General features: G+C 46.0%; 1 protein-coding gene across 3 annotated transcripts in view; it reads right to left on the bottom strand.

Annotated features, from left to right (window-relative positions):
* The window catches only part of PPARGC1A (PPARG coactivator 1 alpha), a 624837-nt gene extending 617082 nt beyond the window's left edge, over nt 1-7755 (bottom strand). The window contains exon 1 of one of the 3 annotated variants that reach the window (XM_019743879.3): nt 7380-7755. Coding sequence is in view for 1 of the 3 variants with exons in the window: in XM_074321847.2 (XP_074177948.2) it covers nt 7380-7466 (87 nt within the window). In the remaining 2 variants the exon portion in view is untranslated. The remainder of the gene's footprint in view (nt 1-7379) is intronic. The other 2 variants (XM_074321853.2, XM_074321847.2) reach the window with 2 other exon arrangements.
* Between the last annotated feature and the right edge of the window lie 11386 nt (nt 7756-19141).

Here is a 19141-nt window from a genome sequence, read left to right as displayed (position 1 = left end):
TTCAAATCTACAGGAAGATGTGCTCACAAAGCAATTGGGAGGCCCCGCTAAAGAGGGGGAGCATATTAGAACGGCACACCTGCTCTTCCACATTTCATTAAGGCTGCACACCTACATTTCCCTTCACATCAGCGATCACCCTTCCCCCACTCTCCCACCGGAGCCTCTCCTCTGCTGCACTTTCTTGTCAAGGTGAGCCTTTCCCCATGGCTAGCTTCCCTTCCGTGTTAGGGAATACATGTAGTAAACAAACAAACAGAAATCTACTAACTTGAATAAATCAGGTCACTTCTTATTAGCAAAAAAAAAAAAAAAAAAAAAAATGTGGGAAGGTGGGATCTAGTACCATATTCCACACAGTGTGCTTTCCTTAAATAACTATAACATCACATTTTCTCCTTTTCTTCTCCATTTTTTTTTTTGAACATGTAATCCAAAAGAAAGAAATATTTAAATATAATTGTTACATCAAAAGTGCGAATTCTTTGAAGGGACCAAAAAGTCACACTGCCTTCTGGAGTAAATCACTTTTCTGCTGCCCTTTTATTTAATGCCGTCTGCTGTCCACGTTTGCCTCTTCACTGGCAAAGTGTGATCATTGATTTCCTATGGTCTCTCTGGAAGGTAGTTCTGCTTCCTTGATGATGACTACAAAGGGTAGGTGACCCCATTCTCATTCCAATGCAAAGCCTGCACTGTTACCTTTCCGCTAGGGCCACAGGAATGTGAAACCAGCGAGAAAGTCTTTGCCCTCCTCTTAGAGACTGTCTTGCTGTAACTACTGACATTTAATGTTTTCCCTCCCCTTCTCACCAACTGCATTTTGGAAGATCACAATATGAGGGATGAACTACTAAAAGATATTAGATCATGATGGACATAAATGTTAGGTGCATGATTCGGTACAGAAGACACCTGCTACGACATGGCCATGATGAAAAAGGTAAATGTTGGACTAAATTGCAAACATAAATGTATACAGTGCAAGCCCAAAATAATATGGGTTTGCTTATAAAATGAAAGTGAGTTTATATATATATATATATATATATATATATATATATATTTATATTTATATATATATTTATATATATATATTTATATATATATATACACACATATATATATGAATACATACACATATATAGTTTTGATGCATCTGAATGACTATTTATAACATTATTCTATTCATGTATCTTAAGTTTGTGTTTCTTCTGTAGAATGTTATTTTACTGATACGTACATTTGCAATGAGCCCTCCACTAAATCACAATTATTTGATATTGGGAGCGGGTAATCTGAAGACCCTGCTTATCTTTCAAACTGCATCAACCATTTAAACAAACAAACAAAAAATGGTAAATTACAACATTTAGTCCATCAGCAAGGGCAAAAATCAAGCATTAGGTAGTTATAATTGATTTCACCAAAACAGCAGACTTCACCTCATTCACCAAAGAGAACTGTATCTGGTTACATAAACAACCAGGAAAAAAAATGGACATACTTGGGCAAAGGAGGTCTTCTCTATTTCATGAAGCTGGCAAATGAATGACACCAACATAAACTTGCTAGAAACGTACGTGTAGCCACATGATGTCTTTATGTTGTACTGGAAAGTAGAGTGTAGACAGTAAGAGTAAGCCGGCATTCTGGGCTCTGTAACTAGACTGCCTGGAGGATATGCCAGTCCTGCCTCTGACTAGTGCTGAGATCTTAGGAGAGGTCCTTAACGGTGCCTTATTTTCCTCATCTATGAAATGGGAATAATAATAAAAGTACCTACCTCATATGTTGTCATGGAGATTAAATGAGTCAAAGATATGTAAAGTGTTTCAAACAGCATTAATAAATGGTAGCTGCTGTCATTGCTCTTTGGTTCCCAAGCGTTAGGTTCACAGAATTTTATAAAGAAAAGCAAACAGTATTTTTAAACCAGTGCTTTAAGGAAGCTAGCCTTACTGGGAGACCTCCAACAAATCCAAGTTATTACAAGTCTCTTGTATTTTTCTCTCTACCTAGGAGTAATCCAACGTTGGGGAAACTGGGGTTAGGTGAGCTTGATACATAGGGTGCAGAGGGTGCCTAAAAATGTATACACATTTTAAGAAAGGAAAAATCTGTATTAAAATTACACTGATGGTAACCACTTTGAGCACCTCTTGTAATTGCAGAAGTCAAATGTGACTTGTATTCATCTTTTGTTATTGGTATATATTGAGTTTTACAATTTTAATACAGTTTTTTTCCTTTCTTAAAATGTGTATACATTTTTTGGCACCCTCCGTATAGGTGGATTTGTAAAATTTATTTTAAGGCAAATATATAGAAATACATCTAAAACCTATTTTGCAGTTCATAATACATTTTCAGGAAAATAAAAATGTTTACAATGTATAGAAGCCCAGTTTATATTTTTTGAGATATTAGCTTTCTAACAACTTTGTAAATGAAATGGAGGACATTCCCAAGTCTTGGCTCATCTCCATGGATCCAAACATTGTTACCACTTTAAGAATTATGAAAATACCCAGAAAAGAGGAAAAAATATTAAATTCCTTATAGTTCTTAGACTGGAGGGAAGAAGTGTGTTCCTCAGTGGGTTGCTTTCTGCTTTGGCTATCTATATTCATATAAGTAGTACCGAGACACAAAAACAAAAAAACAAAACAAAAAAAAAACAGCAGTCAGCAGAAGCTTTCAACAACTTACCCACATCCATTAATGATTCTGCACTGAAACTTCTATCCTGCTTGAAAAGATAGAGTGAGTACAAAGAACAGGTACCAGCTAACAAAAGTCCAGGGTTGAATTCAAAATAGACACTGCTTACTCTAAGAAGATAGTGTATCTCCTTACAAGGATGCCATTTTATAGTTGTTGTCTGGAAATTTTGATGGCGTGGCAGGGGTTTGGGGGGAGAAAGAAAAGTGAAAAAGCATAGTTGAGTCTGTTGGTAACCTCTTCACAAACTCAGGTTCAGCTACCCAATAACCAAAGAACTGGTCAATCGGGTGAATAGTCAGATGTCTGGCCTCACGGACACCCAAGCAGTCAGCTAATTGGCTCCATTTTTCACTTTCAATTGATTGATTCAATATCATACAGACCTGGCCTGCTTCGATTTGGGCTTACATAGTGACAAGTAATAAGGTGACCTAGGCCCAAATTGCAAGCAATAATGACCCCTCTGCGGTCAGTTTCACGATGAAGACAGAAAGCTTAAACAACTACCGGAGGGACTGGTGGGTTGAAAAGCACAGCATAGAAAGATAAAGCTGGGGTTTGGAAGCTTGCACTACTGCCATCCCTAGGCGTGAAACTGTAAATTAAAGAATGGTCTGTTGTCTGCTGCACTGAGCCAAATCAGAGACATTTCACATACACACTTTAATTGGGGTTTTCATTCTAATTGAAGAAATAAATTCCACCTAAGCAGATGCTTCCCCCCCAACTCTCACTATGGTATGTTTTGCACATTGGCAAGTGGGTGCAAAATATCTGCAACATGGTCTACTCAGATATAAGATGGAATTTCCCAGCTTTTAAATGGTAACAGATGTAGTTTCAGCTCTAATACACATTGGGCTCTCTCCCAAAAAATCACCCCAACCCCCCTCCACCACCAGCTTTAATAACAAAACGTCACAGAAGAACTAAAAATCTTCCAGTCAACAATGATTCATGATTGGGCTTTTGGTTTTGTTTTTGTTTTGTGTTAGTAATGAATAAATAAATGCCCAGTTCCCAAATGTCCTGGTCTCTCTATAAAGAACCCCTACCTTCATTATTTTTTTCACTTGCTTGTTTATAACCAGAGGTGTCATGATCAGGTTTCTTGTGAAAATGAAAGTAATCAAAAATGCCTTGTGATTCCAGGAAAAGAGCTTCTTAGGGAGACATGCCTGCCTGCTATTGATGTTGTAAAAAGGCTCCTTTTACATGGTATTAGATGTTGAGAGCACATCATATTGATCTAGAAATAAAAAGCTTGATTTTTTTTTTTTTTTTTTAGTCCGGGCAATCCTTACCTTCATAAGCACTTTATACACTAGGAAGAGGGTTTTATTTTTAATTGAGGTAGAGTAAACAAATGATATTTGAAGAGCATTGCTATTTTTAGGGAACACAGGATTTGTAAGCTTTTTGGCAGCAATTCAAGGAAAAATCATGAATAAGTCTCACTCTTTCAAATTTGGCGCAGACCTCGCTCTAACAGCCCTGCCCAGAGTCCAAGATGAGAGTTAAAGTGTTGTCTTTGTTTTATTTTTATTTTTTTCCTCTCCGTAGAAACAGTTAGGAGTACGTTCCTCAGCCATTTCAGCTCAAACGCTGAAAATGCAAACTGGGGATGAGTAAGAACCTAGGTCCTTATGCACATACATTCTTCATCCCTGAAAATGGTGATGTGGCTGCGTAGTAAACCGCAAATCCTGGAGAAACGCACAGCCCGGCCGCATTTACCCCCAGACATTAAAGCTTCAGTAGGGCTTGAAGGCACCTTCCTCTAACGACGTACATCGCTCATTTGTTTCTGTACTTTATCTTAAAGTTCATACCGCACCACTGGAAGAAGAAATCAATATTTCAAATGATCTCCCTTCCCCCCCCCCCACATAATTCCACTGCACTAAGTGTAGCACGCCACCCAATACCAGCCCGAAAGCTAATCGTCCTCCACAGAGCAGCGCCAGCTGCTTTATCAAAAATTCTTTCCGATTTTCTTAGCAACATGAGTCTCCCTTTCTAGAAGCAAGATCTTGCCTTTTGGGAAAATGCTTTTCCAAACCAAGTTTAACTAACTTTACCCGAAGGAACCGATAGTTTTCTTTCTAAACCGCCGCCTCCACCCCCTCCTCTGGTTTTCTCCTTCCTTTACTCCAACCTAGCCCCACACCCCTCCTTCTCGCCCACCTCCTTTGGTTTCCAAGGAGTTTGCACGTGATTGCCAGTCTTGCAAAATCCGGCCGCAGCCCTTCGCTTTTAAATGCTCTAAATGACTTGTTTCCTATCTCATCAAAGATGTTGCCAACCCTCCCATCGCTGGAAAGCTGTATCACTGCGCGCTCCCTCACACCCGAGTCTCCTTTCTGTCTTCCCTCCGAGGAAAACAAAGTGCCCGAGTTGCACGGCCCCGAGGTGCAGGTCGAAGGTACGCCCTGGGAAACTTATCCTAACGCATCTGACTCCAGGACTGGGGGGCTCGGGGCTGCCGAGGAATCCTGAATCCCGGCTGGGCTTTGTGCCGGGTGCGTGGGGTCAATCAAGCCTTTTCTGCGGGTCTCGGTCTTTAAAGGCAAGCTGGAGTCGGTGTCTGACTCATCGACAATCACATACACACACACACACACACACACACACACACACACACACGTGCGCGGACGAGCACACAACACACACACACACACACACACACACACACAGGTGTGCGGACGCTCCTGGAGAGCTGGAGTTTGCTGAACCGGAGGGGTCATTGGCTCTCGGCAATCCTGAGCCAGCGCGCGGAGGCGTGGAGAGCACCCGGGCCCCGCCAGACAAGGCAAGGTGGCCTGGAGGAAGCTCCCAGTACCGGCCACGGGCAGCCGGACCATCCCCTGAGCCCCCCAACTCCAGCGGCAGCACGACCACCGCGGCAGTTCCTGCAAGTTTCTACTAACAGCCGGGCCTCCCCTTTCCTGGCTGTCTCTCCTGGAACCCCCATTTCACGTGCCTGGGCCGCCCTCCCAACCCCACCCGGAGTTCTGCACCCCTAGAGTCGCCGGCACGTTTTCCCGGAGCAGCCCAGACGCCCCCACCCGTGGCGGCGGCCCGGCGGTCTGGCCGGAGCTCGCCGCCGTCTCCCGCTGCTCCAGCCACGGCGACAGAAGCCTCTCCAAGGCTCTCTTATGTATTATTCACTGGGAGGGCCACAGCGCTTTATGGAGAGCTCACGCCAGAGATGCCAGATCTTCGCCCGGCAACTACTAGTTTGGCGATTTCCGTTTTTTTGGAAACTGGGGGTGATGCGGCGACAGCGGAGCACATTTTTCGGTTGTTTCGCTCTGGAGGTTGGTTTTTTTGCCGGGAGCTCACAGGAGCGCGTTGCGCCCCGGGCCCGGGAGGGAGCGCGCCAGAGCTGGCGAGTGTGGCGGGCAGCCCCGCAAGCGGCGAGGCTGGCAGGAGGGCCAGGGAGAAGAGACACTGTGGCAGCAGGGCGAGCCGGGCCAAATGGAGCTCTTTTCCTAGTCCCCCGCCGCCGGCCCGCACCGTCCCCCCCCCCACACACACCCGGCGTGCGTCGTGGGCCTGGGAATCCCCGGTGCCCCGGACAGCCCACTGAGTTGCTGTGCCTTTCACCATTGCTTCTGCACCTCGCCTCTAGCCCCAACTTTCCCCAGTCTGGACACACACACACACACACACACACACCTCCTCCCTCGACTCCAGCTCCACTTCGCCGTGTAGTTTGGGGATGATAGATGCCTGTAGACTTTCACCAACCAAGCGGTGGGGGCAGCAGACTACAACAGTTATTTAATTAAAAGGCATTTTCCTCTCTCGCTCTGGCTCCCAGAATAGCTTTTGCACCCCTAGACCCTGAGCACACGCCTGCCTCGCCAGGTTGTCAGTGGCCCGCTAACACCCATCTGCTTCCACGCCCCCCCCCTCCGGCGTCTACCCCCTGCTCCCCCTCCCTCACACCAAGAAGCACACCTAGAGGCCGGCGGTGAGGAGCGTCGAGGGCACGATGCAGCCAGACTGCATTGCACAGTCATCAAAGTTAAGTGTGTTTGTGGGGTGCTTGTGCGCGCTGGGGGAGGCGTGGGGTCATGGGCACCGGAGCATCCACTCTGCCCTCCCCCCTCCACGGGGTCAGGGGACGCCTCCACTTAAGATTGCAGCCATTTTAGGGAAAGAGGTGGCTCGGGGCCCCAGGGGGAGTGGAGGAGGAAGAGCACGTCGCGGGGGACTCGCAGCTCCGCAGCCTCTCCGCGCAACTGGAGGGCCGGCAGGCGCCGGGCGCACAGGGGCGCGGCGCCCGCGGCGACTTGGAGAAGGTTGCGCTCGAGTTCCCAGGTTTTGCCGGGAGTTGTTCGGGGTAACGTGCGGGCTCCAGCCTCTTTCCGGGTTCCCGCTGGGCTGGGAGGTGTGTGGTGGGGGAGGTGTGGATGGCAGATTGGGCACGGGAGGGACGCGACAGACCCTGGAGACTGGAGAGCTAGTGCTGGGGGAAGGGGGCACCTCCTCTCGCCGGTTGGCACTGACCCAGACAGTGCGACCCACTTGGCCCCCCAGCCTCCCCACCCCCTCCCGAACCTTTGCCTCCCCGCCGAGTGCCAAGTGAGCGCGCGGCGGGGGGCACGGGGCGCGACGCCGCCCGGCACCGAGCCACCCCTTACCTGGTTGGAAGGGGTTTCCCAGGAGGAGCCGTAGTTGTAAAAGAAGGAAGAGAAGAAGGTATCTTCCGACAGCCCGCAGCCCGCCATGCTCTGGATGCAAATAAAATGAGGAAAGGGGGGAAAAAGGCACACACAAAAAAGCAACCAAAATTTTTCAAAATCAAATTAAACCAATAAGCGAAAAAGAAATTCTCTTGAAAATAAAGAAAAGGAGGGGGAAGGGAACGGAAACTCTCGGTGATGCTCCCTCTCCGGCTGAGAAAGGATGCTCGGGCTGCCGCCGCTGCCGCTGCCGCCTTCTCAAGACGGTACCTAGAGAGGTTCGTCCTGACTTGGGCAGCCGCCGCCGCCGCCGCCGCCTGTGCCGGCTGCGTGTGTGTGCGCGCGCGTGTGTGTGTGCGTGTGCGTGTGTGTGGTGTGTGCGCGCAGAGCGAGAGACCGCAGGGGAAGCGAGAGGGCGAGAGAATGAGCAAACCGGGATGGAGGGCGCAGAGGCAGAGCGGACGGGCGTGTGCGCGCGGGGGTGCGTGCGTGTGCGTGTGTATGTGTATGTGTGTGTGTGTGTGCGCGCGTGTGGCTGGGTGTGCGTCTGTTTGGGGAGCTCACCGGAGAGCCAGGGCCGTCACGTGGGCGCGCTGACTCCGCCGGCTGCCGGGGACAGCCTGTACTACAGCCCCGGCCACTAAATCAGCCCGCACCGCCAGACCTTCGCAGCCCCCTTGGCTGCAGGCCGCCCTCCCCGCCAGGCTTTGCGCGCTCAGGACTGCAGGGGGCGTGGGTGCGGCAGTGGGCAGGTGGGCAGGTGGGGAGGGGGTCGCCCTAAGCCCCTGCAGGGGAAAAGATGCCCGCGGAGACGCACAGGTCCTGCGTTACGCCACGCACCCTCCTGACAAGCCTTCCTTCCACCCTCTTTGAAGATTTTTTTTCCTAATTCCTAAAATTGCTTTCCCGAGCAGAGGCCCCGCTTCCAGCCACGGAGATGATTTTCACACAGTTGCTACGTTTCGATCTTCTTTTTCTCCCGGTGCCCCTGGTCCCGCGCGCGCGGGCGCGCGCGTGCATCCACGCAGGCACATCACACCCGTGGCCGCCGCCTCCCATCCCAAATCCAAACCCACTTCCTTTTGCCAGTTGCTGTAGTTAAGCTAAGTCAATGCTACATCAAACTAGGCTAGGCTGAGCGAACTGGAAAGTGGATTTAGGGGACAATACTGCCCCAGCAGGAAGAAAGGCTCTAGTTTGGCATTCTGTTGATTTAACAGTTACAAATGCAAACGGATTTTGTAGTTTCTGTACTAAAACTCAGGCCCTTGAGTCACAATTCTTTAAGTGAAGCTATTCTATTAAGTCTATTGTATGTTATACAATGTAAACAGATATAATTACACACACACACACACACACACACGATGGTATTTTAGGACCAAACCTCTCAGTCTTAATAAATGAGTAGCTGAAAGTTTGTTTTTCTGCAAAAACCCATCCCTTAACTGCTCCCCCCAACTCTTTATACGGATATTTATAGTTAGCAAAATTCAAAGAAAAACTGGCATGTCTGTATAAGATGCTCTTACAAGTATTTAAATACTCGCAAAAAAACACACAAAACCTTGAAACAACCTGTTATAGGCAATTTATATTGTTTTCTTTCTGTATCCTTTTTCCAAATGCTGTTCCTTTTTATTCAAACCAATTGTGTTTTTCCAAGAGTTCACACTTCCTCTTGTAAATTCCCCACTTGAGGTCGAAATCCTCTGTGAAATAAACATTTCCACAGCAACCCAGTGATGTCACAAACATCGGCTCATGATTTCAGAGGGGAAATAAAACAGGAGAAAAGGATCCCTCTAGACAGACAGCTTCTGTTTTCTCGCAAGTAGCATCGCTTCTAGTAGAGATTCAGAAAACCTTAGATTTCTGGCTAAATACCTGTTTTCTTTTTCTGAGATTGACTTATTTTTCCAAGATACATCAAATGATCTTTTTTTTTTTTAAAAAAAATAAGTCTCCATCTTTTTTGGGTTTGTGAAGAATGGTGTTTCAAAACAGTGGTCCCTAACTATACTAGCCACTGCAGATTTTAATAAAGGAAAAAAGGATTTTTTTTTCCTGAAAATGATATCAGAAAGAACATTGAGAGATGAAATTCAACGTTACTAACTTCAGACCCAAATAATGCTGACTGACCTGGCTTCAAAAAATACAATAGTTTTTAAGAAGTATCAGACTCACAGAAATTCTATTCGGTTTTTGAAGTTAGTGCTGATCTCACCAATACTGTATAGAGGGGCTTCTCCTCCATGGTTCCTTCTATTGTTTCCTGTGTCTCCAGGCTGGGAGGAAAAGGGACACATTCTTCATGCTGTCCCCCATTTTAATCCCCCTGCAGTCCCTCTCCTATAAATATTAAATGTCAAGGGACTCAAAAATATAAAATTAGGCCCAACACCTGGGGTTTCTTAGGCTTCCTGTCTAAATAAAGTACTTTATATAATATTTATACAGAGCACTATACTAATTTAGTTTGTAAAGTGCTTGTCATATATATTTTAGGTCAAGTTAACATTCTGTTCCTGTAGCCACCTGGTTTCAGCTCAGGTCCCACTTCTACTCCCCTTCCTGTTTGTTGAATGAATGGATTTATTTCTCCCCACGATCCGGGAAGAATCAGGACTCTTTATCCTTATTTCATAAATGTGAACCTTGAACCGGGAAACAGGTTCAGGGATGCTAAATAATCTGCCCCAGCTCCCCAGCTACAAAGTAGAAGGAATTGAACCCAAACCTGTGAGCCACCCACCTCTCTCCTCCAGATCTAACTGCGCCTATCACTGCACTGCTCTTAGCTGACCATTTCACATCCCCCCAAGAACAGAGCCAGGGGTTCTACTCTCTTAACTGCCCAAATTGGTGATAAGTGTACCTTTGTGAGATGTGTTCATTTAAACATTGATAGCATGTTTACTAGCTCATCTTTTCTTCAAGAGGACCCTGTGAGGAAGGTATTACATGTGTGTTCTATAGATGAGGAACCTGCGGTTTAGGGAGAGACCCTCGCCCAACTCCGCATCCTACCCACAGCTAGCAAGTGGCAGAGCTGGGTATTGAACCAAAGACTTCTGGCTTTGACTTCTCTTTCCCCGAAAGTTAGTCTGTCCTATCTCCAAACACCTGTATCCACTTAGCAGGTCCAGGGCCCACACAGACATCCAGTGAGGGAGAGGCAGGAACAGGTGGAAAGAATCCCCTCTGAGCAACAAACAGGGGAACATTTGTATCAGTGACATCTGGCCTCCAGCCACAAATCTTTGGCTCCTCTCAAATCTCCAGTTCTCTCTTTTTCAAACAGGGAAGGCCCAAAGAGAGCCACCTGGATAACTTCTGATAAAATGCCTCCCTCTTTGCCCAGATTGCCCCTCTCCCAGGCAGCCCTTCCATGCTGAAAGAATTCTTCCCTGGTAGCTTTGCTCACCTGGCATCAGCGCAGTAACACAGAGGTTTATTTGCTCGTTCTCAACAACATAAAAACAAGCCACACCCCTCTCCACCCCCATGGGGGCTCAGAACAGATGGACACAACCCCTTGGGAAACAGGGAGCCACAAGCTCATTGAGAAAAGATCACGCCAGCCACCTTGCCAGCTCCTTGCTGTACAGTATTCAGAAGTCTGAAGATGGAAACACAAAACAGACAGCTTTTGATTTCCAAATCCACTGAGGTTGGTTTGCTCAAGGCAAACCAAACTTTCTTCTGCGTGCTTTCCCCTGTCATAGTGCCAAGTCACGATTTGTCACACTCGAAAATGTGTGATTTGTTGAATTGAATCATTCCATTAATGAGAAAATCCATCTTTATTCAGAAACACTTTCCCCCCAAGAAATAAGTTTTGCATTAATTTCATATTGGAAATTGGTTGATAGTCCAGATGATACTGGGGTGTTTTCCTTGTTTATAAATGACGTGCATTAACACACTCAGACCACTAGGGTATCATTTAGTGAATGGCTGCTCTGCTCTGCAGATGCGAGAGGCCAAATTGCTGTGGATGTGGGTAAAAAATGATCGTTTTGGCAAACACTGCAGATGGGAAGCAGATGTAATGTACAGAGGAAGTTTGATTTCATTCAGTCTCCTTCCTTTATTAAAATAAAGTCTGCTAATTTGTCTTATTTAAAAAAGCCCTCTGAATACAAACTCATGGTTAATCCCAGGCAAAGTGAAAACCAGTTTCATTCCTGCCTTCAAGGAGTTTACAGTCTTCAGCCCATGTTGTTTGGTCTACCAGTTTTTATAGCTGCCGATTTTTCTAGGTAATTGTTTAAAATTTTACATCCTCTCATCAAAATTATAATTACCCTGGGGAAGGATTAAAGTTAAGAAGTACTGAGACGAGCAAAAGTCGAGAGGGGAGAGGAATGGTGTAACACACAAGGAAGATACCTTGTGAAACAAGGGCATGAAAAAGGAGGCAGCAGTTAATGCAAAAAGAAGCTAAGGCAGAAAATGGATCTCAAAATAACTATGACAATAATAAAAACAAACATTTATTGAATGCTTATAATAAACCAGGCATGATATTAGGCACAGTCTACTTTGGGCTTCCCTGAGATAAGGACTGGAGTGCAAGTTATTTATTTGGGAGATCTTAGAACACAGGTAAGGAAGTAGGGGGAGTGATATAAAGAAGTGAAGGAAGCATGAAAAGGTACAACTGTGGGCAGCCAGAGCTGAGTCCTACTTGGGAACCACTGGGAGGAAGTAGAGAACACACATTTCAGAGAGTGTGTCCATTTGAGGGGCAAGGGGGCTGGGCTACTGATCCTCTAACTCCTTAGCTGAAGGTTGCCCCCACGTGTTAATGCCTCACGTGTAATGTGCAACTGGTGGCAAGCATGAACAAAGCGGGGTCTGACAGCCAGAGAAAGTCCTCAGGCAAAGGGCTGCAGAGGCTGACTTTAGAATCTGGGGCCACGTATATGGTAAGGCCTGTGGGGATGGGGAGGGCACCAAGAGCACCTGCTACCCAAACATTAACTCACGTCATTTTACAAAAACCTTATGAAGTGGGAACTGTTACATTTCTACTTTTTCCCTAGAGAACATAGTCTAGGAGAGTAAGAAGTGGCATCTGTTGTTTTTAGCCTGTTAGCATCAGTTCCTTCTTCTGGCTACAGTCCCCTCCTGCCTTTTCCTTTGAGAATCATTCCCTCCCCCGTCTCAGCGATCTGACCGAACTCCCTCACTCCAGGGATGGACAGGTGACACATGATGACCTGATATGAGCTCTACCGCAGATTTTCACTGGAGCTATGGGGCATGAGGTGTGCTCTTCTTTCCTGGGAAAGCAAAGCTGGGAGGATATAAGCCTGGAGCTCTTCCAGGCCATGTTACTGCCACGAGAATGATCCCAACTGCCTGAGAATGAAGCCTGCCTAGAGAAAAATCAGACTGAAAAGCCAGCCCTGAAAGGAAGCACCACAGATTCATGACTTACATCTTTTGAGCAACTGGATCCAGCCCAACCTGAAGCTAGACACCTCCCTGGACTTTCCAAGTGCCTAAGCCAATAAACTCCTCATTAATTATAAGCCAGTTTGAGCTTAGTTCATAGAAGTTAAGCAACTTGGCCGAGATCACACATTAACCTACCTGATGGTGGAAGTAGTAAATATTCAAGCCCAAGAAACTCTATTTCCCTATAGCACTATGGCACATGTTTTTAATCAGCATGCTCCAAGTAGCAGTTAGCATCTGTCACAGGACAGAGCACAGAGCCACATCTTCCTTCTCATTGCCTGGTCCTCACTTCGAGCCTCTTTCCTTCCAGAATCTGCTACCAATATGTTTAAGAGAATAGTGGAGTGAGGCTATGTCTTATTGATGGCCACTTGAAGAGAGGTTGGAGGGGAAGTGACAGAAAGTTTAAAAAAAAAAAAAAGAGAGAGAATTAAGAACTTCAGTTTTTAGAGGTCCAAGATGGTGGAGTAGACACTGTGCCTGCTTCCTTCTGTGAACACATTAAAATCACAACTAACTTACAGAACAGTTAACCTGGAGAACCATCGGAAGCCTGGCTGAACAGAAATTTTATAACAAAAGATGTAAAGAAGAAGCCACGTTGAGACTGGCAGGAGGGGCAGAGATGTGAACTGGGCTGGTCCCAAGCTTCCATGTGGTGGTTGAAAATAAGGAGGGATACCTCAGCCTTGGAGGTTCCCTCTGGAGGAGCAAAGGATGCAGGTCCGATTCCAGGCTCCCTAGCCTGGCATATTGGTGCCAGGAAGAGGGGCCACCACAATATCTGACTGTGAAAAACAGTGGGGATTCCAACTATCCAGGTGGGACAGAAGGCTGCAGAAAACCCATACGTCCTCTTAAATGGCCCACACACAGACTCACTCACTTGCAGGCACTCACCTTGGGCTCCAGCGGTGGGACGATGACTGAGGCGTGTCAGGAGCACATGGGGAGCAGACTGAGGTGTGGGGCTTCAAGGTCAGGGCTGGAGGACAGTCACCATTTTCCCTGTGTGGGGTCCTTCTCCCGTAAAGCCTGGCAGGTGGGCACCATCTTTAATATGTTGAGCCTGCCCCCTACACTTACGGCCAAATCTGAATCTGATTTGAGCTCTGGGGCTCCGCCTTGCTGACTCACCGGGTCCCCGCCCCACCCAATTCCCCCAACACTGGAGGCACTTTCTCAGCGAGCAGCCAGCCCCGCCCACATTGCACTCTCTCTTGAAAACTATCAGAGTCCATGGGCCCCAGGTGGGTGATGACTGGCATCGGTGTGTTCTGAGATTTTTCCTGATTAGCTCCACACTTCACGCTGGCACCAAACTAGAATCTACATTAACCTGCTAAACATAACTCTTCCCACTCTAGTGACTCCCTGAGACCCTGCCTCACCCAACTCACATACCCCACGAGGCTTTATCAGCACTTGAAGTTTAAGGGAACTAGCAGGTGGCAGCAGGCCTTGGGGTGTCCTGGCTTTTTGTAGAGCTACCCCAGGCCTGGTATTGGTGGCAGCCATCCTCGGCTCACAGCGTGGCCTCTCCCAGGTGCCTCCAGATTTAGCACAAGCAGCAAAAAACCATGCATTGTTTTGTAGCTCCTACTAGGTAATCCCCTGCTGGTCACAGGTAGTGGGGTAACCTATGCCTGCACCAGAGCCCCTCCCAAGAAGCCCCAAACCAACATACCTGGAGGCTGGCTTCAGACCACAGCACAGCACTGCTCAATTAGCCCCACAAGCGGCACACACAAAGAGTGGTCTCAATAGGCATCAGAGCCTGCTGTGGTGAATCCTACTGAGTGGGGTAAGCCCAGCCTGTAAGCTGTGGACATGAACAAACCCCACAGCCAATGAGCCTGAGGGTCATTCCCACCCACTGACATACTAATAGTAATTAAGTCTCAACTATAATAGGCGGGCACTCACAAACACACACAAGGGACACTCCTGGAGCACCCAGAGCAAGTGACCAGGGAGACTGTTCTAGGGCCCCACAGGGCACCTACTACATAGGGCCACCTGGCCAGGATTGGGAGACATAGTAGATCTATCTAATACACAGAAATGAACAGAGAGGCAGCCAAAATGAGGAAACAAAGAAATACATCCCACCTAAAAGAACAGAAGAAAACTCCAGAAAAAGAACAAAATGAAATGGAGGCAAGCAACCAACCAGATACAGAGCTCAAAACAATGGTTATAAGGATACTCAAGGAAATTAGTGAAAACTTCAACAGAGAGATAGCAAGCATAATAAAGGATATAGAAACCATAAAAAAGAACCAGTCAGAAGTGAAGAATACAATAATTGAAATGAAGAATGCCCTAGAAAGAATCACCAGCAGACTTGGTGAAGCAGAGGATCAAATCAGGAATTTGGAAGACAAGGTAGCAGAAAACACCCAATTGGAATAGCAAAAAGAAAAGAGAATCCAAAACAATGAGGAAAGTTTGAGAGACTTCTGGGACAATATCAAGTGTAGCAACATTAGCATCATGGGGGTACCAGTAGGAAAAGAAAGAAAGCAAGGGATTGAGAACCTATTTGAAGAAATAATGACTGAAAACTTTCCTAAGCTGGTGAAGGAAACAGACATACAAGCCCAGGAAGCACAGAGAGTCCCAAAAACAATCAACCCAAACAGGCCCACACTATAATAATAATGGCAAAGGTTAAAGATAAAGAAAGAATTCTAAAACAGCAAGACAAAGGCAATGAGTAACATATAAGGGAACTCCCATAGATTGTCAGCTGATTTTCCAACAGGAACTTTGCAGGCCAGAAGGGATTGGCTGCAAATATTCAAAGTAATGACAAACAAGGATCTACAACCAAGACTATTCTACCCAGCAAAGCTATCATTTAAAATCAAAGGACAGATAAAGAGCTTCCCAGACAAGAAAAAGCTAAAGGAGTTTATCACCCCAAACCAGTATTATAAGGAATGTTAGAGGGATTTCTTTAAGACGGGGTGGGGGAGAGATCAAATTTATGAATAATAAAATAGCAATAGTTACATATCTATCAACAATTACTCTCAATGTAAATGGATTTAATGCTCCAATAAAAAGACAGAGGAGGCGACTCCCACAAGGGATGGTGGGCTCCACCCCCAACAACTAAGATTGAACACGGCACCTTGAGCTGAGCTGCCGCTGAGCTCCCAGATGGCTCAGTTGGTTGGAGCGCGTCCACTCAACCACAAGGTTGCCGGTTCGACTCCCACAAGGGATGGTGGGCTGTGCCCCCTGCAACTGCAACTAACAATGGCAACTGGACCTGGAGCTGAGCCGCACCCTCCACAACTAAGATTGAAAGGACAACAGCTTGACTTGGAAAAGTCCCTGAAGTACACACTATTCCCCAATAAAGTCCTGTTCCCCTTCCCCAATTAAAAAAAAAGAAATCTAAAAAAAAAAAAAAAAAGACAGAGGAGGGCTGAATGGATAAGAAAACAAACCCCTTACACACAGGTTGGACAATTAAGTTTGTGAACTCATCCTAGAAAAAGTGCTATATACCTCATTGCTGAATATCACTACGGTCACCTTCGAAGTACTCCCCTTGGGAAACTGTGCACCGACACCAGTGCCTAGTCCACCCTTCAACTCAATTTTGGAACTCTTTTTCTGAAAAGACCATCAGAGCTGTCATCATATCACCCTTGATGTCCTGAATGTCATCAAAATGTCTCCCTTTCAATATTTCCTTTATCTGGGCAACCAGTTGGCTTTGTTGGTTACAGTGCAGTGCTCATAACACCAAGATCACAGGTTTACTTCCCACATGGGCCAGTGAGATGAGCCCTCCACAACTAGATTGAAAACAATGACTTGACATGTTGCCGATGGGTTCGGGAAAAACATGCTGTTCTCTAATATTCCCCAATAAAAACTGAAAAAAATAAAAAAGTACAGCTTAAGAAATATGGTCAATACTATGGTAATAACTATATATACTGCCAGGTGGATACTAGACTAGTCAGGGGAATCACTTCTTAAATTATATAAATACCTAACCACTATGCTGAAATTAATATAAAATAATGTTGAATATCAACTCTAATTGAAAAACTAAAAAGTGGAGGGAAAGGGAAGAATAATACATGGTGCAAATTTCCAGGTACAAAGCAAAGAATTCATGGGGATGTAACGTACAGCATGAGGACTATTGTCAATAATATTATGATGGCATGGGACAGTGTCAGGTGGTTGCTGGACTTACCATGGTGATCACTTCTTTAGGTCTATAAATGTTGAACAACTATGGTGTACCCCTGAAGCTCACAGAATATTGTATGTTAGCTATATTTTTAATAAAAATCTTAAATAAGGAAAAGACCTTCAGTTTTTTTGATGAGCCAATCAGAAGCTATTTATGGACAATTCCTGTTTTAGTCGGGACTCAGCTGCAAGACCAAAAACCCCACTTCACTGGCTAACGGGAAACAGAAGAAGAAGAAGAAAAGGGCTTCACTGGCTTCCTTAACCGAAGAGACCAAGAATAGCACTGTCTTCAGGAAAGGCCAGATCTGTGCAAGGCTCACACAGCAGCAAGGACACAGTTCCTGGGTTTTGCCTGCGTTTGGGCTGACTTCATTCTCAATCCTGCAGGGAGCCTCCAGCAGTGCCTGGCTCACCTCTTCCTTTTTACCAGTAGCCCTAACAGAGAGAGAGAAGGCAGACAGAAGCCACCCTCTCTCAACCGTCCCAGCAAAACTCCTGAGATTTCAAATCATTGGCTCCAACAGAGTCATGTACCCGTCTTTACACTAATTACGGTAGCCAGTGGGGGTGCAATGCTCTCATGGATCAGACTTGAGTCACAGACCCATCCTTGGCTCTCTTGGCATCAACCCCACCAAAGCATATAAACCGAGACTGGAGAAGATGTGGTTTCCCCAGAGGAACACAGGGGCACAATCTGGTCATCTCTCTTTCTAGAAGAATGGTGACAAGCAGGCCAAAATGGCGGTCGTCCACATCACCATTGGTTGACATTACAGAGAACCCATGACCTCTTCCTTGTCTTTAAAGATCTCATCCTATGTTCAGAGAAAAGTAACACCCCATGTAGAACAACAGAGGAAATATATAATAAGAAATGAATTTAATTGCAGGCAACAGAATTCACTTCAATACTTTAAGCAGATACTCATTCCTGGGAGAGGCAGAGTTGTTGGGTTTGTGTGCTACAAATAGGAACAAAGCAGCCACAAAAAGGAGCTATAGGACAGTAGGGATTGAACACCAGAAACCCTACCACCCCCTGCCCCGGAGGAACAAGAAGGCTTTGCCACCTGGTTGGCCAGAACAGCTGATCTGCTGTACTGAGCAGCTCCCATACACAGTTCATTTCTGCCTGTCAGTCTAGAGCAGGTGTGTGTGCTTGGAGGCACCTTTCACATGCATGACCTGACCTGCAAAAGAGTCAGGGAAATATGGTTTTTCAACTTTCTGGTTTCTTTGTACCAAAGGGTTAATTAGGAAGTGTTGCAATAGATGTAATTTACAATATCTGCCATAAAGCAGATTACAGAAGTCCTGTGGGAGAGAAGATGATAAAAGCTGGACTCAAGATCCAATCACCTGTCACACTGGTTTGTCTGATTTCAACCTGACATTTGCTAAAAAAAAAAAAAAAAAAAAAAAATAGAGGATCTAGATATCAGGGGGTAAGATGTCCACAGAAACCTGAAATCTTCAGACTACTCTTGGACCATACCTATAAAATGCTGGGTGCCATTTGAAGACAGACGATGGCACGCTGTGTTTGTCCTTTGGGAGGCAATTAGGAAGATGTCTGAACCGTGTTCGATGGGGAACAATCATGACACCTCCCTCCCCTTCAATACGCATCTCCAGTGTTTCTCCCCTTAAGTACTTCCACTTCTCTCCGTTTATCTCTCACCCTCAGGCCAGGCCACTCTCCTCTCTTGCCAGGATCATACAGTAAACTCCTGACAGGTCTTTCTGCATCCATTCTTGCCCTCCACCAGGCATTCTCCACTCTGCCAATAAAATAATCTTACCAAAGCACAAATATAATCATGGCTTCCCTTCAATGGCTTCCATTGCTCTTTGGATCAAAGTCTAAATTCTTAAAATGACCCCTTCCAATCCCTCCAATCCAGACGCCTATGCCCCACCCCAAGTCTGGCATGATTTTCTATGATTCCCTGTAGCTTATGAAGCCACCAGACACCCACGATCAGATTCCTACCATGTACCTTTCCAATCTCATC

The sequence above is a fragment of the Rhinolophus sinicus genome, chromosome 1, assembly GCF_057876585.1.
Source record: "Rhinolophus sinicus isolate RSI-liver-muscle chromosome 1, RSI-T2T, whole genome shotgun sequence".
Taxonomy (NCBI): Eukaryota; Metazoa; Chordata; class Mammalia; order Chiroptera; family Rhinolophidae; genus Rhinolophus; species Rhinolophus sinicus.
The sequence above is the reverse complement of the archived record's forward strand: the minus strand, read 5'-3'. Positions and strand labels throughout refer to the sequence as shown.